The sequence below is a fragment of the Dryobates pubescens genome, chromosome 26 (assembly GCF_014839835.1).
Source record: "Dryobates pubescens isolate bDryPub1 chromosome 26, bDryPub1.pri, whole genome shotgun sequence".
In the NCBI taxonomy this organism is placed as follows: domain Eukaryota; kingdom Metazoa; phylum Chordata; class Aves; order Piciformes; family Picidae; genus Dryobates; species Dryobates pubescens.
The window spans coordinates 9,824,625-9,839,944 of record NC_071637.1 but is presented as its reverse complement, the minus strand read 5'-3'; the positions used below and the strand labels follow the sequence as shown (position 1 = coordinate 9,839,944).

The 15,320-nt window shown below is 45.2% G+C and overlaps 1 protein-coding gene across 1 annotated transcript; it reads right to left on the bottom strand.

Annotated features, from left to right (window-relative positions):
* Positions 1–6,160: 6,160 nt before the first annotated feature.
* Positions 6,161–15,254, bottom strand: CSTF1 (cleavage stimulation factor subunit 1). Its single transcript, XM_009903184.2, has 7 exons — positions 14,137–15,254; positions 13,320–13,490; positions 12,374–12,569; positions 10,733–11,010; positions 9,745–9,942; positions 8,778–9,168; positions 6,161–7,368 (listed from the first exon to the last, which is right to left on the bottom strand). Exons 1-7 carry the CDS (start codon positions 14,254–14,256, stop codon positions 7,109–7,111), a joined length of 1,614 nt encoding a protein of 537 aa, XP_009901486.1. The 5' UTR covers positions 14,257–15,254; the 3' UTR covers positions 6,161–7,108.
* Positions 15,255–15,320: the final 66 nt, after the last annotated feature.

Here is a 15,320-nt window from a genome sequence, read left to right as displayed (position 1 = left end):
AAATGAATTTTATTAAATAGTTGTGTTATTTACAGCTATGCATAGCTGGTATTTGCTCAGCAGCAGCTCTGTTTGGGTTGTGCTTATGCAAACGCACAGGTTTTTACTGCTATGCACTTTTGAGTGTTTTGAGGTTTGCAAACTTTTACTGGTTTTGCTGCTGTTCACATTGCCTTTTCTCTGGCAAAAGTCTTTTCCTTCCTCTTTCCACGGTAGCTTCAAAATTAAATTAGGCACTCACTCCTAAAGCCACAATCACATAAGTAGAAAAGCAAGGCATCTTGGACAGAAAATGCTGAATTGAAAATGCTTTCTCAGCAAAAATCTACACCTCTGGGCTGGGGCTAGGAGCAGAGAAGCACTTAACAGTGTTGTCCAAATGGGAAAGAATTTCTGGCACAAAGCAGCTCACTTGAACTGCCTTGGGGTCGAGTGTGGTGTGCTCTCTAGTTTTGGGTTTTGATTTGTTTTGTTGTTGGGTTGTTTGTTTGTTGGGTTTTTGAGTGTGTGTGTGGGCTTTGTGTGTGTGTTTATGGTGTTGTCATTTGGTTAGGTTTTATTTATTTGCGTTTATTGCGTTTGAGTTTTTTGTTGGTTTTGTATTAATATTACAACCAGCAGTTTTACTACTTTGAACACTTCACTTCATGCAGAAGATACAGATCAGCTGTTCACTCCCTGCCCTGGAATTTTTCAGGTGACAAAGCCATAACTTGGGGCCATAAAACTACTTTCAGACACAATTAAATGTTCTCTTGAATTAATGCCTGACAGGATCCCTGCCACAAACGGTCAGGAACTCCTCAAGGGACTGTGGGCACGGGTGTCCCAATCTGGGACAGGGACAGATACAGGCAAGAGTGGAGGAAAAGGGACAATAGCCACAGAGCAGCAGCCAAAGAACTTTTCCCCCAGCCCCAACCTCCTGTGCCAAGTGGGGTGGACTGCGTGTACCTCACACAAAGATAATGTGAGTTGAGAGCAGGAAAGGAGAGGAAAGGTGCTTGTGTAAGTGCTTACTTAATTGTTCATAGTTTGTTCTTTCTTGATCACCCAAATAAATGATCAGAAGTTTGTGCTAACTGGCAATAAATTAAATGAGTTGAAAATTCCCTGTGTGGAGACTGTTTTGCCCATGACAGAACCAAAGTTTTTGCTCTAAGGTTTCCCCAGGAAAGCTGAGCATGGAGTCCACTTCCACCCGACTGCATCCCTGAGAATAGCCCCAAATTTATTGGCTGGGGCCCAGAAAAAAGGAGACGTCACCACCTCTCCAGTATTCCACCTTGGCTATTTAAGCAACTCTTTGCTCAATATACTAACTCTGGGAAATTCTGTTGTGAAACATGTATTTGCCCCCAGGCATTGGAAAAGGACACAGGGGGATGGCAGCAGGCACCTGGAGCCATGGGGATGGAAGTGCACACATCCCCAGGTGAGGAGGAGTTTACAAGAACATATCTCATGTGGTTCTTCATATATCTCACACCATTCTTCATGCACTTGTTTGTGGACAAGGTGAGAAAATTGCAACTGGGCACTTTGGAAGGAGAGATGAACTTCAGATCAACTTAATGAGGGTTTAAAAACGCACTCCTATTTTTCCTTTGGCAAGAGCACAGAAAGTGTTGTCAAACAGGAGAGCTATTTCCCAAGCACAGCTTGTCCATGCTCACTGGGCTTTAAATTGCACCATGAGGTGCAACTCTTCCTGTGCAGACTGTGTTGCAGGTGCATACGCAACCAGAAAGCAGCAGCAGCATTCCTTTGGCTCTGCTCACACACATTCATTTTCAGAAATGGCTCTCCTGGTGAGGATGGGATATTTGGGGCACAGTGATGGGTGCACAGAATTACCTGTCACAGTAAAGCCACTGGTGTTTGGTACATGGCGCTACAAGAAGTCCAGTAGAAAACCCACACCCTGGCTACTTTCATATTAAGTAAAACACTCAAATATTAAAATAAACAGCACTGCCTGGGTAGTAGGAGACTTATAAACCCTTCATAAATTATATAGGAGAAATAAAATGGACTTTTTCAGTTGTTATTCAGCTGCATATGACTGGGTATGCTAGGGATGTATCAAAAGGTCTCACAGCAGAACAGGAAATCAGCTTTTTACCATTACATTTCTTTAGCTATTGGCAATCCATTTAAGGAAACTGTAAATATCATACCTAGAAACTCTCTTCTCTGTATAGAAATGGGAAATGTCCTGCATCAATTTCTGATGAGTTACCATGGAAAACTGTCCTCCTATCAATGTGCCTCAGGGTAAAATTTTGAGTGCAAAAAGCCTGACTTACTGAGCTCATACTAAGCTTTGTCCTCCCCAGTATTTTGTATCAAATTTCCAGGAGGCAGTTTATTTACAGTAAACACCCAGATCATAATCCAGGATAAAAAGAATAATGCCATTTTGCTGCTTGTTAGACTTGCAGACAGAAGGACAGTCAAGGCAGACTTTGAATCAAGACCTCAGCATTCTCTAACCCTTATAACTGCAGCAGGGTGCTCTACCTATGTGTATATATGTATATAATTACACCAGATGCAATAGAAATATACAAATAAATGTTAAATGCCATATGAACTAGTCCCAGTCATTAAAAGCAAACAAACAAACAAAAACAACCCAATAAACAAAACCCCAAATATAATGCTTAAAAATCTCTTCTGGTTGGTGTGTAAAAGAGGCAAATACCTACCAGGCAGCAGGTCACCTGGACTGCCACTGAAAGTCTCTGATATATAACCACATCTCTAATGTTTGCAGGATGGCAGTCAGACAGGTGGGAAACTGAAGTTATGTATTTATTATTTCACAAATGTGTTTATTCATAGGTATTTGTTATTGGAAATCCTGCTGCAGAGTCCTCCCCAAGAAGACATTTCTTCCAGCGAATGGCTTTGTCACAACAAAAAGTGCAGCATGTGCATGAGCACTGTCAAGAGCCTTGTGTACACCTCCGGATGAGAGCACCAAACATTCACGGCACCATCAAGCTGATTTCAAACAACAAACCCTATTCTAGGAGCCTTTTTTTTCTTGTTTATATGTTGTGCTAAAACCCCAAAGGGACATACCTTTGCCATTCGGTCAATTCTTCTGCTTGTGTCCATTGTTGTCACTCTCCAGCAGCGTTGCTTTGAGCAGCACAGCTAATTACAGCAGGGTGAAGAGTCTTCAGGTTGAAGAGTGACTTGAACTATGTCTCAAGGCAGTATGTCTGACAGCTCTACCCCTAGATGCATTTAGGAGCTTGCAGGAAAGATTCTCGTGAAAATTTCTGTGGCTACAGATAAGGTTGAGAAGAATGGAAGGTGAACCAGAAAAACCCTAAGAAAACGTCTAAGAGTGAGAAAAAGACTTTGTTGGCAAGTGGAATTTTCCTTGATCTCTCTGTCACCAGCTTGTCGCAATTAACCGCAGCCAGAAGTCTCACCCTCTGTTTTGCTACACATTTCTGTGTTTCCTCTTTTGGACACATCATGAACGCAAGAATGGTGCTGCCACAAGGGGCTCCACAAGGCTTGACAGAAGTAAGAATGCCCAGATCAGATCAATTCAAAGCTAACATTTGTTTGTGCCTTTCAAAGCTGTTTTCATTTTTAAGGCACCGGTATAATGTTTTTGCTACAAAGGGGTTTTGTGAAATGATGTACTACCATCCATACCTGGGGTGAAAAGCTCCTCCTGGTTTATACAAGTAGACAAAGAAATGTGAGAGCTCCAGTCCCCGTCCTGCAAGGTCCTGCTCAGCAAGTGTAGCAGTTGTGCTGCAGCATGTTTGAAGGGTTTCTTGTACACAGAGAACTTCCTAACCTGAAACACAGCTACTTTTTTTCCTTTATTGCACCTCAGTTTTCCTTGGATTTCAGCCTCACAGGACAGCTCTGGTGGAAAGACAACCAGGAAATGAGAAACACTGATCTCAGACCACAACTCCATCTTAACCAGAGAATCTGAAATCTGTTTCAGTGTGTGGCAAACACATTTAATTCCAGAAACAGCCTTTCTGAGCCATGTGTCCATTACTGGCTGCCAGGTCAGTGTGCCAAGGAATGCTGAAAGACACAAACCCATACTTGATTTGTCTCCAAAGTTGCTTTGCTTTCATGTCAGCATGGCTCTTTGGCCATATGTGTTAGCTACATCACCATCTTGCCACATTTCTATGATAGCTGCTTCTGAGGAGAAGCAAGAGGAGGTTACATGCTGGATGGAAACAACAGCCCTTCAGACTGGTGCTGGAGATTTTCTTGAGAAGGTGATAATAGCTGAGCGTGTGTTTCTCTGAGCAGAACACCTTACTGGGATGGAGCTCCCAAGAGGTATGACTGAAAAACTCAATCAAGTACAGCTTCTGGGTGTGAAATATCTTTGACTGCAGCAGTAAGCATGATTGCATGGAAAACACTTACAGGTACTTCCAGACTTGTACAGTGAAAAGATACATTCCCTATCAGCCAAATGTGGATCTAAGAGGGTGAGCACTTGTGTGCATAACCCTGTTCTTCGCAATGCAGCTATAAATCCTTTTTCTCCATGTGCTCTTGCTCTCAGTACTGTATAGCAGCCTTGCCCATTCTCATTCTCACCTCATGTCAACCACCTTCACCTACCAGAGTACCACTGGGACAGTGTAGTACTGAGCTCTTTAACTCTGGGGCTGTGTTCTTTACCTAAGTGAGATTTGAGTTTCTTCCAGCTCTTATTTCTTAAACAGAACCCCCCCGCCCCGCCAACTTCTGTCCTCAAGCAAGGCAATACACAATATGAAATGGAAGAAGGTGCCAACACCAGGATGGGTTTTTTTGTGTTAACAGAATGAAACTCTGCCAGTTTTATCCTGCAAGTTAAAAAACAACAGAATTCAGGAACCTTGAGATGAATGCTAGCAAAATGGGAACTTACCAACCACATCAGTGATTTAACACATAACTGTCATTATTTAGCCTGGATCTGGGGCTAAACTACAGCAGTTACTTGATCAGCTGATGACCCCTCCCCAGCAGATACTAGGCACCAGGAAAAGAATAGAAGATCCATGGGAGCCTAATCAAGAGCAGAAGCTGCACATCTTCTGCAAACTTCCCCCTTTATACTAACTTCTGGTCTGGGATACACCTGTAGCCAACTTGGATCACATGCCCTGGCTGATTCCAGGGTGCTAATGGCCTGCAGTCAATGGCTGGCCTATGGTTTAGTCCCAGCAAACCAAGATGATGCCGAAATGATGTTTCAAATCGAGTCCAAACACCAGCTTAACAGCTTCAAAACAAATGCAGCACTCCAAAACCCAGCTGCCACTGCTATCAATTTAACAAGCTGCCTGTGCTAGAGGGTTGCTGCTGCAGAGCAAGTAGAGCCTGCATTCACTATGGACTTCCCTTTTCCCTCCCACCAAGTTCTGGTTCTCCTTGTTTCTAGAACTGCTATCTCATGCCTCCCCTATTTCCAAGTTTTAGACACTTGGAGGGCAGAGGAGGAACAAAGAGGATTGCTAAGCCAAAGAAGTGTCTTGTATGGAAGTAGCTTTTAAGAGAAGATTAAAGTTCATTCTCTACCTCTTGTAAAAACCCAGCCCCTGTTCTGTACTGTCAATCTACAGATGTTATCCAATTCAGATGCAGCACAAGTTTATTAAGCTTTAATATGTCCCCAAAGATGCTGCCTTCCACAATTCAATTAATTCTTTTTTCATACAGAACAGAAAACTAATATACAAAGAGGGAAGTGTATTATTAAACAACTTTCAAAAAGGTAATTTTTATTTAAATACAGACCCAACCTGTACCCTCATCAGCCCTTGACAAGATACTTCATCAGCAGTAACTGAAAGTTAATCCAGCAGTAAGAACAATCTTACATTTAAAAATCCTCCTGAAAGCCAGTGCTGAACTTTTGCCTACAAGAAGCCTCCCACATGAGCAGCCCAAGAGCACTGTGCAAGGATGACTGAATGAATGCATTTAAAACTACCTGTAAAAATAAAGAATGAATTTTCAAGCTTACAGAAGGTTTAAGCACAAAGTTTCTTCATGATCTGTGCTCCTGCTGAACAGGATGAGGTCTGGAAACTTGGACTTTCAGAGATGACAGGGACAAGAAACCCAGGGACTCTGAGTTTTGAATCATTAAAAAAACCCAATAATGTAATTCAAGTGCTGTACAGCAGACACAGGATGGAAAGTTCTCAAGGAAATGAAGCAAAGTGACATTTCTGAGGCACATGTAATACCAAATCAATATGCACAAGTTTCTTTCTTTGAGAGGATACTAGACACCTATCACACAGCTATTTCCATTTTCCCACGCTCCAGCACTGTCACATTCTACAGGTGCAATGTGGATATTCCTTGAAAATAATTTACTTCTGAGGTTCCACTTGAGAGAAATTCAGAAGATGACAAGATTTTGAGTCTGAGCTTTAATACAAGAACTAGAACATAATTCTTGAATCTGTGTAAACAATTTAAAATGCTGTTTCAAATCCTTATGGCACAAGATGCTCAGAAGTTTAAGTCCACTTGGCCAATAAACAAAACCAAACCAAAACAAAAAACGCCAACCCCCTTCCAGACTAAAAGATACAAACCAGAGCTTTACAAAGAATGAATCAGAACCGAAGGCAGCTTAAGGCTTCATTAAAATACTTGCCAAGTTCTGCTGTTACTTGTGTAATCCATTCTTTAAACAGACTTCAGTGGGATTGCACAGATACAATGCAGAGCAAAACTGGCTCATACTGCCCAGTTTGAGCAAGATACAGTCACATTATCTTTCACAGGATTTAGAAAGACAGGAGAACAAGTTTAACCCTTCCTGCAAGGATCATTTCATTGTCTCCCCCAGCCCCTCCCCCACACTCCTCAAGTACAGTTAGAGATGACATACAAAAAAATTAATGCCACACACACTAATAAAAAAAATTAGTGTGGGGCAAAACTTAAGTCTCAGTATTTTGATATTTTCCTGCCACATTGGACAGAATTAAAGAAACAAGACACAGCACAGCGTTCATCTAGGCAGCTGTTGGCAGTACAATCAATATAACATGGTATCATGAACCTGGAGAATCAGTGTTTTAGAAAGCTGTCCTTAGTCCGTTGTTGACCTTCTGTACCAAAACCTAGCCCTGTAGTCATCACTGCACGTCATGAAGCCAGGGTTGGTCGGAGAGTGGACAATGCAACGGACAATGCTGTTGTGCCCAAGAGAAAGAAGGTTTCTCCGTTCAGCAGTTCTTGAATCCCAGCAGCAGAGACTTATGGTCCTTTCATCTGGAAGCAGCACGTAATCTTCTGTGTGGTTGAAGACAGCTTGTGTCCTGTGTACTTGTCGTCCACTCAAACCGGCTCCTAAACATATGTAGCAAAATGTTAACCCCAATAGGATCGGTTTTAGGAAGTTCCCAAAGACTCAAAAACAGCCCTCCCGTAAGGATCAGTTTCTGCAGCCTCCAAAGGAGCCTTCTCAGTTCCACACAGGACAGGTGAATCAATACTGAATATTCTTTGGCAGTTACATACATGGTATAGTCTAAATTTTCTTAGAGGACAGAAGAATTGACTACTCCAGTTGTGTCAGTCAAGTCCAGCCACTCAGTATGACTGCAATTACTGAACTTTAAGAGCATTTTTGACATATTTCTCATATGAGGCTTACAGCTGTAACTAAGACCACAGATAACAGAATATACAGCCTCTCATTATCAATGGTAACTTCTGTTCTAACCTATGTATCACATGGCACAGTGTAGGGCTTATCTTGGCCATGCCTTCCCCCGACAGCCATCAAATAGATCATGTCTAGACACTGCCTGTAGCACATACACCTGCATCCTACCCCTGCTCTGCACAAGTTTGAGGGCGGTGCTGCACCCTGCTGGTGGACAGCAGGACAGAGCTCCCGTACAAAAAGGGACCGACACTCCCGGAGCTGAGACACAAAACTGACATACTCTCTTCTTTCATGCTGTAGGACATTACTGCTTGACCCCAAAGCTCTCCCCACCACATAACTGCTATCTCATGCAAAGCTTCTACATCCTGCACCAGTTTTTTAAGTCCTGCTGAGATCAATGATCATTGTCAGCAGGCCCTAAACATAACTACTTGGCACAACTCCATCCTTTGACAGAAAAGAATCAACCTAACTGCAGACGTTTCTCAGAATATGGCAATGGCTTTAATAGAGCCATCTTTGGCACAGGAGTCTAATAGTTAAAATAACTGCCCCCAAGTAGGTTCAGCTCCTCCTGTCTGGGTGGGAAAGCAGCCTGATCTGGACAGAAATAGGTTAGGTGTTAGTTCTGACCCTTCCAGATTAACCTGTCCCTACTCTAGCAATACACAGAAACATAAAGTCACAGAATCATAACAATGACCAATAAGAAAAATGATATTGTTTTAATAATCACCATTTCTTAAACACTCTATAGAGGAAAAAAAACCCAAAACCCTCTGCACAAACACCCTAGTCCTCAGGGCAGGGTTCCTTTTTACTTTTCCCTCCAAAGCAATAGAGTAACAATGTCAGAAAGTCTCCACAATCTGCTCAGCCCTAACATCCTTACAGTGACTGGCACACCAGAATCACAGCTTCTCTTCTGGATTTAGTCTACACTAAGTGTTTTTAAAAGTCTGGAGCAATTTACCCTTGAAGCAGCAGTGTCCCACTGCCCTTAAAAATTACTGACAGCATCACCACCCCTGCCGTGGGGCAGTACCTAAGAAAGAAGGTACCTGGAAGGTCACCTGCCACATACCTGTGTATTTGACCAGTGTTCGACCAGTGGATATCTCCCACAGTTTAGCTACAGAGTCTTTTCCACTTGACAAGATATACTTTGAATTTTTGGAAAAAATGGCAGAACAGACTTCAGCTCCATCGTGTGCCTTCTCAAAAGTAGTGATACAGCGATTTGAAACGCCATCCCACAGTTTGATGCATCCATCCTTACTTCCTGTCACATACATGTTTGCACTTGCATTGTAATTTACTGAACATATAGCATCAGTGTGCTGATCTTGAGGATTGCAAGACACAAAACACTGGAAAGTATTGATATCATAGAGTCGTAAAGTAGGGTGCTGGGTCCCAACAAGTATGAAATCTCCAGAAGGGTGAAAAGAAATTGAGCGCAACATCTCTGCTTCCTGTTTGGTCAAAAACACAAGACTGGTGTAAGAAAGACAAAACCATCTGAAATGGAAGCGTCAATTCTGGTGGCATTAAGTTCTAAAGAACTAGTTAAATGATCAGTGAGTACATGTTCTGCTTTTGCAAAATAGAAAATGCCTCCTATAGGATTCAAATGCAGGCTACCTTTAAATGCATTGGAGTTTTTGTCCTGGAGCAGCCTGCAGGGTCTGCTCATTTGTGGGGTATCACACAAAAGTGACAGGAGGCTGCCAGCTGGTCACACACCCCAAAGCTCACCACCAAGTAATCCCAAAGTCTCCTCTTAGACAAAGATAACTTAATTGACCTCAAAGTTACCCATATCAGATTTTTGGTCTAGCTTAACAAAAAGCAGACAGTCACTAGATTTAAAGAATACAGGCATTACCATGCATGAACTTGTAACGTAATTACCATAATGTCTGCAAATTTTGCAGTTGCACACTCCTACACACCTAATCACTTATCAACTCAGGCATAATTCAGCTCATCAATACCTCAGTACTTATACATTCAAGCTTTGGGTGCTCTGAACTGGTATTGTATCTAACCTGGATGTATTTGAAGGCTCTTTTGGCAGAAGGCTTTGAATAATCGAACAACTTAAGTGTGTAGTCCCTTGAACCAGATGCTAGGATCTGTTCTGTTGGATGAAAAGCTAAACATGTAACTTCATCCACATGATCATACAGAGTCCGAATAACAGGGTGATTTTCCATGTTTTGCTGTGCTGTCTCATTCATCATAACCTACAAAGAATATTCAACAAGAGTGTTAGAAAGCAGAGAACAGTTTTGACAGAAACGTAGGTTGCTACAGTGGCCAAACAGCACCTACCCTCCTGCCACATGACTAGGCACATAACCAGGATTATCTTCATTATTTGAAGGCTCATTAAATACTGTTATCAGGTAAGACCCCCATATCTTTACAAGGGTCAGCTGACCTGCTCAAGAACAAACTCATTTCACCAGGAGACAACTGGTGCAAGAACACAGATCCACCCTCCTAACCAGTAAAAATCAAAATACTGAATTGCTGTAAGAATTCAGGGAAGCTGCACCAACTGGGAATACTACAGTTTCTCATGCAGGATGTTGCTTAGAATTTAGTGTGTGCTGTGTAAAAAACCCTACTTTTCAACTGCTACCTGATAACTGTATTGAGAAAAAAAAGCAGCAAGTAAATACATATTCTGTGAAACAGTTCTGAAATGTAGCCACTGGAGGCTCTTGAGGCCAAAAATGTAAGTGGGTTCAAAAATGCACTGTGTTCATACAATACAGCAATTACCAGCAACTATCAGAAGCAATTTCTGGCTCAATTCTCTAGACTGCTGCCAAAAGTTACACAGGTATACTTGCCCTATTTCTTCTTCTTTTTCTTCAAGGGTACTTTATGAGTCGCGTGGGAGTAGGAAATACGGCGAGACAGATATTTAGTCCAACCCACTGAGCCAGCCAGAAGGCACAGACATGGCATGAAACTGACATCACCTCAAGAATTCACAAAGTGGTTATGATTCAAGTCATATTTTACCTCAATAGGCATAGCACTTTTGGCCAACATTCTCTCTGTATCAAGTATTTTTATTGAGGCATCAGCGGATCCTGTAGCTATTAACTGTCCGTCTCGGCTATACGTAGCTACACGACACGGTCCTTTATGAGATGTGACATAACAAGTCTCGTATTCAGAAGCCTCAGGAGACATGGTCTGTACATCTGCATCAAATTCCAAGTCAATTCCTGTGCCTGGAGCTACTGTATCTGACCGTCCAATTGCATATTGAACGGCACTGTCATCGTTCTCCATTCCTGAAAAGAGAGAAGTTGATGCACTTAAGCCAGGTTAACCTTCTTAGATAGGCTGTGGCCAGATCTATGCTACAGATTTCTGTGACAGCCATGAGCTGTGTTTTAAGAGAGGCACCCCCTGCTGAACAGAGCTAAGCTAGCAGAGCAGACTTGGTTACACAGCAGTACTTGTGAGAAATGAGAAGTGCTTTGGCTATAGCAGAGCATAGCTCTTAAAAATAACTGGAAATACAACCAGCAAATACTGTAGTGTGTTAAGTACTGATAAATGCACTGACAATCAGTTACTGAAGCCACTGACAGGACTCTAATCAGCTTTTCATGGTGGGAGAAATGAGCTCTTACTATTACATGAGATTCAAAGTGAAAAATGGAAGCATTTACTGATTCTTTTCCTCGCTGTTTAATTGCATTGAAGGAAAAAGAAGTCCTCCTCCATAAACAACTATAACAGCACTGCCAATGAATATTTTTACTCCTCTTCACACCCACTCTACAGATTTTTATTTTTAATTTTTTTATTTCCAGATGCATCTACAGAACAAACACAGTTCAGCACTGGAAGGGGTAACAGGGCAGACAAGATTTTCAGCTGTGTGCCCAGCTGTGATCATCAACTCATCAAATGCAATAGAATTTTTTTCTTGCTTTCATCTACCCATTGCATGTCTGGCACTTTTATTTCACATATTTATACCCCTGGAACTCAACTAGTTTAGGCAGCAGAACCAGTTCAGTTACAATACAGAGAAGACATGATGTTACGGCTAGACCTCTTCCATCAGCTTGTTTCAACAATAGCTCAGATATTTTGGCTGCATACCGCAGCACAGATACACCCTCAGAGGAAAAAATACAGAGAGGACAGGCAATACCTTTGCTGAGACCCTAGACTGCGAAGCTTACTTCCTTGAGACTGATACGTAAAGGCAAGTAATAACTGCCAACGGAAGGGCTCCTTCCCTGTCCAACACTATCAGGAAGAATCATACAGAATGTATCTGAAGTTGGCAGAGAACTGTGTGGGTCAATTTTCTATTAGGTCTGTGGAGCCAGTGATCCCATTTACTGGGGAGTATTTTTAGAAGGCTGCCAGCTACCCAGCAGCCTGGGCAGGTATTCTTACGTGCTGCAGAAATCCAAACACACACGTTTTGACGATACTCAATGACCTGTTTTGCTTTCAGTACATACTGATGGACCAAACAGTGCTAAAATGCTCTTCAAAAGCTGTATCTAATTACACAAAGTGTTATGCCATTTCTAGACACAACATTTGCATAAAAGACGTCTAACCTCTTAATTCAAAAGGATTGGGATTGGAAAACTAGACTTTTGTGTTAGTTTCTTTATTTCGTCTTACCTAACTTAATTAGGTGCAGCAGTTGTTCAGATGGTGCACAGACTGATTGTGGTTTTATCTCATTTATCAAGCCATTAGCAATATTTATATATCCGTCATATAGCAGCTGACTAATTATCAGTTTATAAAGTTGCTGACGGTCTTTCAAACTGACTTTTGTTCTATACATTGTGAGCAAGGAATGCCTTGGAGGGGCCTGAAACAAATAAAGAAGAAAAATCACATACAAGAGAGTTGCATGAAACAACCACAATCTTCAAATAAGGAACATCATGCTGAATTTCAGTGCAGATACCAAATCCTGCCATATTTTAGGTAAGAATCAGATACAGAAATGAAAGGGAAAAAAAAAACAAAACAAAAAAACCCAACCAAAAAACCCAAAAACCTGTTGCACTTGTTTGCTGTAGAAATCAAAATCTTGCCAATAAATAGAACATGAACTGAATTAAGGAGTAATAAAGAAGGTCGAAATAATGCGGCATTAGTTAGCAAAATAATTCTGTCAGCATCCTTCCATCAGCCTCGCTAGCACCGGCGGACCCGGGCACTAGGGAGGCGATCAAGGTAAAACGTGAGGGAAGTCAAACGGCCTCGCACAGCCCCAGCCCGCTCCCTCCCGTCCATCCCGGGAGACCGCATCCTCCCCATGCCTCCTCCCCATCGGCCGGCAGATCAGGGCACCCGCTTGTACACCCTCTCCCAACCCCAGCCTGCAAGACCCATAACCAGGTCCGGGGACCAATAACCGGGCAGGGAGGGGGCGTGGGGGAAAGGGACTGAATGAGGGCGGGGAGTGCTTAGCCGGAGCACGGCGGTCACAGAAAGCGGGCTTCGAACGCCTGGAGGGGGCGGGCACCTTCGGGCGGGAGCAGCGGAGGGCGAGCCCCGGCCCAGACAGTTGAGCCGAAAGTGAGGGACAGCTCGAAGCAGCCCCGGTACCTACCGACCCTTCCTTCTGCCTCCCTCGCTCTCCCCCTAAAATGGCGACCGGAGCCCTGAGCGCATCGATTGGCGGCGGCGGCAGGGGAGGAGGCGGCGGCGGCGGCCGGGACCGAAGAATGCTCCTCCGCGAAGGCTGCTGCATCGAGCGCCCGCAAATCGATTGGAGGCGACTCTTGAAGGAGAGAATTGCAGCATCACATGACCGTGACACCTCGCGCGCGCGCCCCGGCACTAGCAGGACCCACTGCGTCACGTGACTGGTGACGCCATGAGGGAGCCCCCGAGCAGCGGGGAGGGGCCGGGGGTTGCGCTGGACCAGGCCAGGCCGGGCCGAACCGACCCGGGCGGTAGAGCGGGAAGCCACGGTGACCTGCCGCGGCGTCCGAGAGCCCTATTCGCCCCGCCTCCTTCCGCGAAGTTCAGGCTCAGGGCCTTGGCCAGCAGAGCTGCGCTTAGGGTGGGCTAGTGGTGCCAGGCCCCGCTGGATCAGCCGCCCGGGGAGCTGCGGAGGGCCGAAGGCCAACACGAGGCTGCCAAATGGCAGAAAGCAGGGGACCGACGGTCTTTTGTGTCCCATTAGCAACGCTCTGAAACGCTGCTTCCTCTAAGATACTAGGATCCCCAGATGCGGGGACACGGGCGGACTATGAAATAACAAGTTGTTGCCACTGCTGCTCAGCACTGCAGGCCTCCATGCAGATTTCAGGCACCTGGACAGCACAGTCACAAGCACCTCGCACTGCGAGACTACGTGGGCTCCCACAGGCTAAGAGCCTGTCCCAAGAACACACCACCGCCCTCCCAAAAATCCTACTCACGTCAGCCTCGAGAAATGGTAGTCGAAGTGGACGCGGGTCAAGGAGGGGGGATGCCATGCTACCCATGCCCCGTGGCAGCTGACGTCTATCACATGCTGCAGCAACGCGACGACCTGACATCTTCTTTTTACCTATCCTGTATCACTTGTAAACACCAACACACACAATAGGGTCGCCTTCGTACTTGTTTTCAGAGACAGTTAAAAGTTGCCTTCAATCACAGTTCTTCAAAGGCCCGAAGTACTGAACCTAGTTTCGGCTGCCGCTTGTCAGTCGGCAGCCAAGGTCCCCCTCACAGGTGTGAGCAGGACCACTCAAGCAGCTGGCAACTGAGACAGCAGAGCAACCTCACGTTCCTTGTGCACTGTTACTCACAAACTGTGCTCACTGATTGCTGCCAGCTCTGTCCCGCTGCCGCTCAGTGTCTCCTCAAAAACCTGTGCGGTTTCGGAAGCTGACACGGGCTGCGGGTCACTGCTGGTATGACACGAGGGGTCCGTGGGCTGGTGAAGGTACCTCAGACCAGGTGTCCCCGGACGTGCTGCGCTGTGTCAAGGCAGGCGTCCCCTTCGCACTTGTCCTCAAGAATTGACGGCACGTGGAGTGCTGCCCTGGGCCACACGTCCGGGTAAGAGTGAGGCAGAGGCCTGCTTCACTCCTCCGCCCGTCCTCCCACTCCTCGGGGTTGCGAGCTGCCACCCGGGGCACCTACCTCGCCGGCCGGACACAATGGTCCCCGGCCCCACTCGCACTCGGCTCCACGCGAGGTGGCAGCACCGCTTCTCCCTCAGCCCGGGTCGGGTCGGCGGGTGCGTGAGTGGAGGAGGAGTGGGAAGAGGCTGGTACCTCGCAGGATGCGGGACTAACCTGAGGCCCTTCCCCCCGCGGCGGCGGCACGCTCCAAGGCCTCAGTAGCTGCAAGGAAGCGACGGTAGTTGTAACGTTGCCACAGGTGGGTGGTCTGGGCGTACGCGATTTGCGTAACGGAAGACCCGGCCAGGCAGAGACTTTGCGGAGAAAAGTGTGTAAGCGGGGCGCCGATCCACGCAGTTAGAGTACGGAAGAAGCCAACGGCGGAGAGACGGTACGTAAAATACGCATATAACGCAAACACCGCCCTCGGGGCGGGCGGATTGGACCTACCCGGATACGCAGCAGGCCACCGTTGCGCTTGCGCTCCAGCG

What these genes read in the sequence shown, in the direction of transcription:
- CSTF1 (XM_009903184.2), bottom strand. Translation starts at nt 14,256, where the DNA reads ATGTCAGGTCGTCGCGTTGCTGCAGCATGTGATAGACGTCAGCTGCCA. An exon ending in GCTGCACCTAATTAAGTTAG is followed by an intron (nt 11,011 to 12,373) that starts GTAAGACGAAAT and finishes CTCTCTTTTCAG; the next exon opens with GAATGGAGAACGATGACAGT. An exon ending in GAGCCTTCAAATACATCCAG is followed by an intron (nt 9,169 to 9,744) that starts GTTAGATACAAT and finishes TTGACCAAACAG; the next exon opens with GAAGCAGAGATGTTGCGCTC.